This window comes from Thalia democratica, chromosome 4 (genome assembly GCF_965202585.1).
Source record: "Thalia democratica chromosome 4, ktThaDemo2.hap1.1, whole genome shotgun sequence".
Taxonomy (NCBI): domain Eukaryota; kingdom Metazoa; phylum Chordata; class Thaliacea; order Salpida; family Salpidae; genus Thalia; species Thalia democratica.
The window spans coordinates 64,317,693-64,328,808 of NC_139168.1; the positions used below are offsets into that span (position 1 = coordinate 64,317,693).

The 11,116-nt window shown below is 25.7% G+C and overlaps 1 protein-coding gene across 1 annotated transcript; it reads right to left on the bottom strand.

The window, feature by feature from the left end:
* Positions 1–1,264: 1,264 nt before the first annotated feature.
* Positions 1,265–10,372, bottom strand: LOC145833546 (alpha-(1,6)-fucosyltransferase-like). The gene is made up of 10 exons (XM_082940714.1): positions 10,242–10,372; positions 9,559–9,605; positions 9,106–9,289; positions 7,532–7,640; positions 6,016–6,244; positions 5,099–5,333; positions 3,018–3,212; positions 2,623–2,752; positions 2,024–2,122; positions 1,265–1,860 (listed from the first exon to the last, which is right to left on the bottom strand). The coding sequence occupies exons 1-10, from the start codon at positions 10,370–10,372 to the stop codon at positions 1,606–1,608; spliced, it is 1,614 nt and encodes a 537-aa protein (XP_082796840.1). The 3' UTR covers positions 1,265–1,605.
* Positions 10,373–11,116: the final 744 nt, after the last annotated feature.

Below are 11,116 nucleotides of genomic sequence, written 5' to 3' on the forward strand. Positions count from 1 at the left end.
TTAATATGCATACATATTATCTAGTAGCGAATTTGTACCAGCTTGACAAAAAAGAATTCCAACTTGTGAAAAACTTCAAGATTTACTGTTAAACGGTACTACGAATTTTATAAATAATTTAACAAATAATTAATAAGTAACATTCGTTAATATAAAAAATATCAAGTTAGAAAATACTTAGACAACACAAACTACTACTTAAAAATAAGAAATATGAAAAAAAACTTCGCTTTCTTCAAATTAATAAACTAATTAAAATTTATAAAGTTAGTTTTAGATTTAAAACTTTTTGGATTACCCAAAGATTTAAAACTAGGAAGACAAAAACAAAATAACTACTTTCTATTTATCAGTAACCTTCTTTTAATAATTATTTCTTAATTTACGTTACATAACAGACGTAATAAACTAATTAAAGTTAAACCACACATTTTAATTATAGAACGGAGTAAAAATTAATTATTTATGATAAAATTGAAATGGAAGCATGTGTTCTAAGGTTGTTATTATAAAAATATTCTAAACTAAACTAAGAAAACTATGTTGGTAATCAGATAACTCCATGTTAACTCAGTGTTAATTACTACTAAAACAGAAGTATAGTGGCTTATCGTAAATTTAAACTAAAACTTTTAATTTGACAAATTAAATAAATGTATAAAATATTTTCGTTAATAAACTTATATAATAATGCATTTTTTTAAATACAGTCATATATTTTACAACTGGTTAAAAGTTGCTTACAAATAATAAAAACTTAAAAAGAATTTATTTTTCTATATAAATAATATCCCTTTATACTTGAAAAAACCTTGATACAATTTTTCTTATTTTATACTAAAGTTCTTAATAACATGAATTCTATTGATCACAAAACAGAAAATCAATTTGTACTTTAAAAAAGAAAATTGAAAACTCTTGCTTATACTAAGAATATATGTTTTGTTTTTAATATATGTTTTTCCAAAGTTTGTTAAAAATTCAACAGCTTTAATTTATAAGCCAATATGCTAGTTTATAGGCATAACAAAGTTATACTAAATTTAATATATGATACTATACTTCTATTTCTTTAAAACTTACAGTAATAAAAGAAAAAAAAAAAAAATTAAATTAAATATTCTAACTCTATCTAAAATGTTTTATAAATTTAAAATGAAAGTTTACTTATTGTGTATTATATAATTTGTAGAAGCTAGTGCAAAATTTCAAAATTTGATAACTTTATTATAATTTTGATAAACAAGTAATACATGTAGTAAATAGTTAACACATATAAATAAACAAAAAACTATACAGCTTATTAATACAAATACAATGCAAATTGAAAAAAAGCATAAAAACGCCGTTTTCTTCATACTGATATATTGAAAACTTACCCAGGTACATTCAGTAATACTTAAATTAAACAGAACATTTTTATTATACTCAATTTACTTTTAACTTTCTATAAAAATCGTCAAAAAACGTTACTTTAAACTCACTAAAAACACAACTGCAAACGGAATTCTTCAGAGCAAAAATCACCAATGAAACTCAATAAATACCTGCTCATATAAAACTAATGAAAAAATGAAATTATTGAAAAATCTTGTTGTTTTACAATCAATAAGTCGGTGTCCTCCTCCACCACCTCTTATCAAAACGCCTCGTTTCAAAACTTTTGTGCGACGGGTAAATTCCGGTTTTCCCCGTTCTCGCGTTCCGCCCCAACGACCACCCCGTCAGCAGGTTCGTCTTCCTCTTACCTTTAGTCACCCCAGCAATGGTTATGACGTCACCGACCTTCAACTCGATTTCCTCACTGCCGATTGGTCGGTGGTCCAACACAGCGATTCGGTTGGTTGAGACAAACCAGCCCTGGATGGATTAATAATTATTATTTTTATTTGAGTTTACTTAGCTACTTTATTTTAGGAAACAAACTTAAGCTTTTTAAAGGTGATTTTACTTCGATACTTTCCCTAAATTTTATCTAGATCTAGTAGCTATAATTTTACTTATAGAGTTTTAGTAAATTAACCCAAATGATGTAGTAGTACTCTTCGTCAAGCGATTGAAATTTGGAGGAGGAGTGGGCCTCGTTTGAAGTTTGCATCAGTTCATACACCATCCTGCATACCTGTGAAAAAATCGAAAATATTTTATATTATTCAAACCTTGTTAAACTATATTGAGAAAAATTTTTAAAAGTAATTGATTTATTAATCCATCTTTAAACTAATCCTGCATTTAAGTGTGAAAAAAAAAGTTTGTTAATAAGAATATCAATATTTATGTGTAAATAGTTAAAATAATTTTAAAAATTAAAACCTAAATGTTGTAAAATTTGGTCCTTACGAGTAGTAACACATATTTCATGGTAGATATCATATCATGATAGATATTAGAAAACTTGTTTAGCTTTTGTAGATAAAAATGTAAGTAAAAAAACATTAACTAACACATCATACATAGTATTAGAACAAATTTGTAACAAACTTGTAAAAAATACGTTTAGATTAGCTAGTTTACCGTAAAACATATTCAATTTTTTGATTAAAACCTATGCACATCACGGTAAACACACGCATATTCAGTTAAATGTAAGCTCATAAACAGTGTAGAAAAGTTCAAACAAACATTAGATGACGCAGTGCAAATGACGTAATCAGATTGCGAAAGAATTTCTATGTCGCTTACTATTTGCTCCAATCCGCTGTCACTACGTCTTTCGTAATTTTCGTCAGTAATAAATTCGTATTCTGAATAACTGTTTCAATTTTTGTTTAGATTTAAAATTTGAGTCCGAACAAACATACTTATGTTGTTTAAGTACAAATAGGTGGTAAATTTATAATATTTGAATCGAAAATATACTATTTTTTTTAATTAATTTGGCAATGAACTTGAAAATATTTTATAACCTTTTAGAAAAAATGTTTTTATATTTAGCTAGTATACTCAAAGAAGCTGACAAACCATTTATAGTTTTTTTGATAAAATAATTTTAAAATATATTAACTAATTAAAGTTACTTTTTCTCTAGTTCAGAAATTATGGACTTTTCATCAGTAGCCAAAAACACTCTTTTAGTGATCTTCTCGTTTGTAGAACCGTTAGCATTAAGTTTAAACTGATAATCTCTGTACCATTTTTCTACATGCAACATGTACTGTTCAATATCTACGGGTTTTACTTCAAGTTTTTTATCAGTTCTACGGACATGTAAACTACAAAAGTACTTTGATGTTAAGCAGGTTCGACTGAGCTACTTATGTTGTAAAACATTTTACCTAAAAACTAAGCAAGTGACTCATTTATTGTTGCATAAATGAAAATGTATACAAAGTTTCATTGGTAATTGATAACAAATTATTTATAATTAAAAACTCTTTGTTTGATCAAACCTTTTTTTTCATATAAATTAGTTGATTTAAGTATAACACTTTAAACTAAATGAAAGATTTAATCAATTTAATGTTTAAGTTGAACTTAGTTTTACTTTATGTCACGGTAAACTTTATTAGTAGCTAATTAAGTGAAAGCACGTTTTAAAGAAAAATAAAATCTTAATTTGTTTTTAAAATAAGTATATACGAAAATGACATATATTTTTTAACATTTAGTGTGTCTTTAACGATCCCGATTTACTAATGTTATTACTTATACGCGATTCTTTTTATTACCTGACTCCGTGCGCGTTGTAACACTATCGGTGATGTTATTTAAATGTTTAGAAATGACTTAGCTAAGTTATTTAGCTAAGTCGACTTAATGAGTTGCGAACTAAACTTAAACTATCTTTTAAGCTTAGCCTAATTAAATAGTTAGATTGTTAGAATGCTTTAACTAATTATATATAAAGAAATCGAGTTCTAGAAATAAAAGCTGTATTATGATGAATATAAACTGCGATAAACACATTAACAAAACATAGCAAACTATACAAATAACTACTTCAATTCCCAAGCTCAAAAAAAACAGTCGCCTTCGTACAAGAAGTACGAGGCGAACACAACCTTTTAAGCACGATATGTTATTATTACAAGCTAAAAACTAACTGGCCAAAAAACTAGCGCTTTATTGAGTTTAAGCATTTTTAACTTTGAGAGAAAAGGAATAAAAGAACTGTGCTAGCTGATACATGTCTACTAACTGTACTGACACAAATAAAACAACAGTATTTTGTTAACAGGCATAGTTTAACAACTTTCCTCAGTGCGTAAAGTATACAGTTGCAATGATACATACATCATTCCTAACAATTATATCTTTGGTACAATCAATAGCTATCACTTCAGTTCAAGCGGAGCTTCATCAACAAATACACAAAAGAAAAACTTACTAATAAATAGTTTACACATCACATTCTGAAGAAAATTGTTGAAATATAATTGTGAAAAGGTTATATTGTTTATTCAAGTTACAAACTTATTTATCCTGTTTTGCTTTTTGAATTCATTTAGCTCTTATAGTACAAAAAAAAAGGTTTTAGATACATTATCTTTAGATAAAAGCCGATTTCACATTTATTACATATTTTTTATCAGAAAAAGTCTTAAACAAAATCGTTTTTTAAGTGATTTTGACGGTAACAATGAATAAATTATAGTAAATACAAAAGGAACTGATGTTAAATTATGTGAAAAAAATATTCATTTGAATTTCGCAAAGTTTTAGCTGAAACAGAAAAACTTCTTCTATGTTCTATAAACAAACATGAGGTAATTTTAATTTGAATAAATTTGGCTATCTTAATTTAGCTCATATAAACAATAAGCTGGCTATGTATTAATACTTATCTTAAATACTTAGAAAAAAAAAAATACAAAACTAAATCAAAGCAAAATTTCTATTTTGATGATGTTTTACTCTTAAAGTGTAGCAAAAAACTTTGAAACTTACAAAAAATCAACGTCTTTATAGGTTTTTAGAGTTTAAAAGAAAGGAAACAATTTCTAGATAAATAAGTTATATTTACTGATCCACTACTTTAATATACTTCTTTCCAAAAAAATACATTATAAATGTTACAATGTTTAATTAAGATAAAATAAAAACTTTAGTGAAAATTTATATACATATTTTTTGCTTAAGACGAACAGAAAACACTCACCCGACAAACGGATGTTTAATTTTCGCGGTCAATTTATCTATTCTTTCCTGTAACTTCTTTTTGGGTCTCATCATGTACATCAGGAACTGGCCCATCCACCAGAGGGCAGGGGCGTCGTGCAGTTTTTCCAGCTTAACCAAAATATCAGCTGGTACATCGATGGGCGTATGAGGGGGATGATCGGCGAAATTTCCGTGTGGCGGCAGTTCAAAAACTACATTTTCGTCTTCATTTCCTTATAAATTAAACTGTTAGACTTTTTATTAAACAAAAAACCTTAGTTTTTTAACGAATTTAACTTATCAAGCACATATTGGTTTTACACGCTTACTTATAACGCTTTTAAAGTGGGCTTTTAAAACGGTAAACTCTTTACTAGTTTTTTATTCATTTTTTGTTTTATATTTTTTTTTCATTTTTTAACAAGTGTTGCTAATTTAACGTGTTATTTCATACTTAAGTAATAAAAAACAAAAAAATTATTAGTAAAAGTTAAGCTAGTGTAAAATATACTTAAGCTTTATCTCAAGCTGCATTTAAATGTTATAAACTAAGTGAACTAAGGAGGAATTTTTACTATGTGTGAAAAACATTTAGTTTTTGCTTAACATTAAAAAAGGAAAAGTTTAAAGACATTTTCGAGCTTATTAAGTATTTATTTCTTGTGTTTAGTAACAAAGTTAAGTGTTGTGTTTAAATATTTAAAAACCGTTAAACCACAATTTAATATGAACTAACCAAACAGCTCATAAACAAAATAGATAAATGTTGATTTTGGTGAGTAAAGAACTTACTTAATGCATCAAGTACTATGTTAAAAACTTATTGATGTTTAGATTGTTTTTCAGCTTTGTTTTTAAACCACTCTTCCAATTAAAACAACAAAACCAAAACACGCGAACAACTTTTCAACAAACCAGTTTCAACTTTATCCAAATGCCGGCAACTTTCGCTGAGAGGAAGCAACGCCGCCGACCACCCTTTTTGGCTGTAGTTCTTCAAAAACCCGTTGCTGGGCACAAAGGTGCGACCGGTGCCGAACGAGATCATGAAGCAGTACAGCATCCAGTGCGCGACACACCCGAACCCGCAGGTCGCCTGGGGCTTGCAGGTAAGGCGCCTCGCAATAGTGCAGTTCTGTGGGTTCTGTTGAAAGAAATTTTAGTTTCAACGCTTTCATACGTAAAAGTTCAGTAACAACATTTGAAGTATCATGTACGTTTAGTTCTAAGTAATGAAAAATTAAGTAGTATAAAATTCTAATGTAGACGTATGTGCTAAAATGAAAACTTTTGCGAGTGAAACTTGCTATAAACAAAAAGGGTTTTTGTGCTTGATTTGAAGTATTGTTGTTTTCAAATTTGGTAAAATCTAAAAATTTTATTTGTATTGTAAAAACTTATTTGTGTAAAGAATACGTTGAGATTAGATACATTGTTCAACTTAATGTTTTAGAGTTTTCATAAGAAGAAACTAAACTTTTGTTTAACATTTACAATTTAATTTTAGAAGCAGCATAAAATAACAGCAGTTTCTATGTCGTTTGTTAAGTAAAGGTTAAACAAATACACACAAAAAAAAATATACAAAAACTTTTGTACTGGTTTATTACAAGTTTAAACTAAAACTATCAGTTAAACTGTTTGACAAACCGAGAACAAATTTGTGTGCAAATTTTGAAATGCTAAAATGCAATAATTTATTGAAAATACCAAGAAAACACTGAAACTAAAATAATGAATAGAAAATGAGTTAGTTGAAAACGATCTTTTTCGTTCGCTCGACAACAAAAAGGTTACCTTGACAGCACACAATACGTTTGAATACACATTTCGAACAGGTTCAAAGTAACAGCAAACAAGTGTTGTTTAACGGCTTTATCACATTTTGTTTCCTAAGTCTTTCTTTTATCATTAGTAGAAAACTTTAAAAGTATTTTTTACTTTGAATATTTAATATGTTGTATAAGTTTTGGTACAAAAGATAGTTTAAACATATAACTTGTTTATTAAAACTTTAATCAGTAAACAAAAGTAATAAATAGAAATCAATACTTCTAGGGGAGAATAAGATAATTTATTCTTTTGAGTTTGTTATCAGTAAACAAAGTTTCGCTCAATGAGCTCATCAAAATTTGCATTAAATATTTATTCAAATAGAAAGTCAGTACTGATGAGCTCATTGAGCAAAACTTTGTATACTGATTAGAACTTTTTTTTAAATAAACTATATTACTCTGCTTTAAAAACAAGATATCTCTACTTATTGATTTAAAAAACATTAAACCGTATAATATATTAATTTAAACATTGTAAATATTAAAAAAATTAGATGAAAAACTGCTGGATGATCGTAAAAACGATTGATACTTCTAAATTAACAACATTCAGTTAATAAAATTGTTCATGATGAATATTATTCAACGACACTTACTTGGATACTATGTATTTTGTCTTGTACAATCTTGCTAAGTTTTTGCAATTCTTCTTTCTTCCACATACTTTCTTTTTCTATTAATTCTTCAACCGTTGCAGTAGCAGCACTAGGAAATTGTTAATTTTAGCATCAAACTAAAAAAATATCTAAAGGTAAACTGAAAATTAAAATGGTAAGCTTAAAAGTCAAAAAAACCACATGGTAGTTTTTTATTAGACTGATCTTCGTTTTGTTGTATTTTATTTCAAGTTTTATAGTTTACATGCCTATTAAGTATAAATATAGTATAACAAATTGTTACAACAAGCACTAAATTTTGCAATTATTTAAAACATAAACAAAGTTTATTAAACTTTAAAAATTTTGCTAAAAATAAAAATGTTTTAAACTTTTACAATTTAAGTTAGACTTTTTACTTTTAAAATATATTTTGTAATACTATTCAAAGACTACTACTTCAACAAAACAGTAAAAAAACCAAAAACCTTTTTATACACTTTTAACAACAAGTTATAAAATGTAGTGAAAATAAAATATTATTTTAAATAAAACACAACTTTCGTTTGTATACTTTTAGATAAGTTTTTCAAACAAAAAAAGTTATCAAACATATTGAAATATTTTTCTTATTGACTTAAGTGTTAAATTAATCAAATGTAACACACTGATTGTAAGACATATATTCTTTTAATTTTGAATAATGTTGTTTGAAAGTCTTTGTATTATTACCACATCGTTCAAAATTTACAATTTTATTTTATTCGGAGGAATAAATTGCTTACGATTCAACTATTTACAGCTTAAACCAAAGTAATAAATGTGTTTCACTAGTTCTTGTTTATTTTTACTAGTCCTTTCAAAGTTCTTTCTTGAAAGGTTTAACTAAAGTTTGAACAATTTTTATTGTAAATTGTGCAGAAAACTTGGAAGAATATTAAAAAAATCAAAAAAGTGATCGACTAAAAATAAATTTTATTTTAACACATTTTGCTATTTAGTTTTAAATTTTTGTTTTTTTTTTTAAATACCGACATTTAAAAAACAACTTCACTTTCAGTTTCAATTGTTTTTGATGTTTGAGTTGTGGTTTAATAAGGCAAATTATTAAACTAAGTTTGAAACTCCTTGGTTATCAAACCAGTGATTTGATATTTAAAGAAATGAAAGCTTGATTGTGTAAATAGTTTTTTTGATGATATATTTTAACATGTAATAGTTATATATTAAGCATAAAAATATATTTTTATCCGTATAGGCATACTTAAGCTGAAAAACTCAAATATAGAATTTATTTTGACTTTGTAAAGTTATATAAACAGTTCAATAGTCTGCTACTTTAAAAACGTACAAAATAAACGAGTTTTGATGTTATATAGTATACAAGGTTTCAAACAATAAAGTTTATATGTATTATTCATATTAACAAAGCTGATCAAAAAAACATCAAGTTATTCAATTTTACGTTTATTGAATTATTGTGAATGAAACTGTTGTTGTTTAAACAATCTACGTTTAACAATGTTAAGAAAAAAAAGTATTTTTTAATAGTTTAATATTGCTTTTTGCTCAACCTCAATTGCAAGTCGAATTTTTCCAAAAAATCACTTTTTTGGTTGTTGTTGTGAACGAAATAAAACAGCTCCTTCAGATCGTTGTTCACTTTTCTCATCATGTATTCAGTTTCTATCTGATTATCTGTTTTGTGGTTTGCGTTGCTACTCAGCTTATCATCGTGACTTGTTTGAACGTTGACATCTGAAAATTTACAATGACAATAAACATAGTTGGCAAGCTGTAGTAAGTAAGGCAACTGTTTTTTTTTTTGTTAAGTTAAGTTACCATTATATTGATGTTAATTTTTTAATTCAAAAAGTTATAAAATGCTGGTCTAAAAATTCAAATAGTTAACTATTCGTGTAGTTTTTATTGTTTTAGGGTTTAGAGTAATAATGATGCTTTTTCACTTTAAAAAATTAAATGAAAAGAAACAGTTTTTTTATTTTCAAAATTCAAATCAAACCTACCTTTTAGATGGTTTCCTACCTTGAATTTCAGGTAGTTATTCTCATTTCTGTATATAAAACTTGTATAAGTTATGCATATTAAAAAAAAAGCAATTTAAAAAAAAAAGAATAAAAAACTTTTTCTATTAACTTACGTCCCAGGAGTTATAAATAAAAACATTTATTTTTTATACAAGTTATATTTAAATACTAGCTAGTTTAACTAATAACTACCTATAGAATTTTATGACATTTATTATTGCATTAATTATAACGAATAGTTTTAAATAAAATTATTCACTGTTGACTAAAGGTACATATTAATGTAAAACAACTTTCATTTTAAAGGATAAATTAGTTGTCTTGTTATTTTTAAATCAACATATTGTCCTAAATTTAGAATCTATATTATAACTTTTTATTAAAATTAATACTACAGTCAATAAAGTTTAAAATTTGGATTATTTTTTAAACTATTACGTACGGAAGTTGTTTATAAATAAATATAAAGACTTTTTTACAAAATGCTAACACACCAGTCTCAATTCACCTTTAAGTTTTTGTACAGTATTTATCATTATTTATCCTAGTTATATATCATTAAAATTAATTGAATTTATATATTTAAATACAGTATTTTAGAAGTTTTTTAACTCAAAATCATATATTTAAATTATAGGTAGAAATATTGAAACAAAACTTACATTAAAATTTCTTTTTCAGACTTGTTTGTCAAATAGTAGCATATAAATGACAAGCATATTAGGAAAGGTATAACAAGTCTTTTAATATTCGAATTCATTTTCTTCATTTTCTTTGAAGTTTTGACTTGCATTTTTTTCATTAGATTTAAAATATTCTAAAACACAACTTAAAGCTTGTTGTTATTGTAAAATTGATATTAACTTTTCTATTTTTGATTAAAGAAATCATTATATTAATGTACTTTTGTACATAATCTGCAAATTTTCATTTTAGTTTTCGAAAAAAAAAACGATATAGAAATGTTCAATAATATAAAATAACAAATGTACAAACTAACTACAGATAAGTATCGATTGTGTTTTTTGTAGTCTAGTAAAGTAATACTTTAATGCACTGTATAAAAAAAACCTTCGAAATAAAGTTTAATACCTTGAATTGAAACTTATAACACGTGATTTCAATCTTACATACAAAATCGATAACACCCTTAAAGTAAAAAAACACAGTAAAAAAAGAATTAGCTATACAAACTTTTAAATGAAATTAAGAGAAATAACCCTCATTAACTACTTTTATTAGAATCTAATTTTAAAATAAATTTTGAGAAAGTAAAATGTTATAGGCTTCATTGGAAAATACTCAATTAATGAAATTTTGCTTAATTTTGTAAAGTAAGTGTTTTTTTTAGTTTATAACTTATAATTATAAACTGCCAACCTACCTCTAATTAACTTTGCTTAGTTTCATTCTTGGATTATTTTCTGATGAAACCTTTAAGTGTTTACTTACTCATAATTTATTTTTGAAATTAGTTGCTAACAAAAGTAGTTTATAAGAGTTAGCTAAAATATATTTTAATTTTTTGCTCGATAAA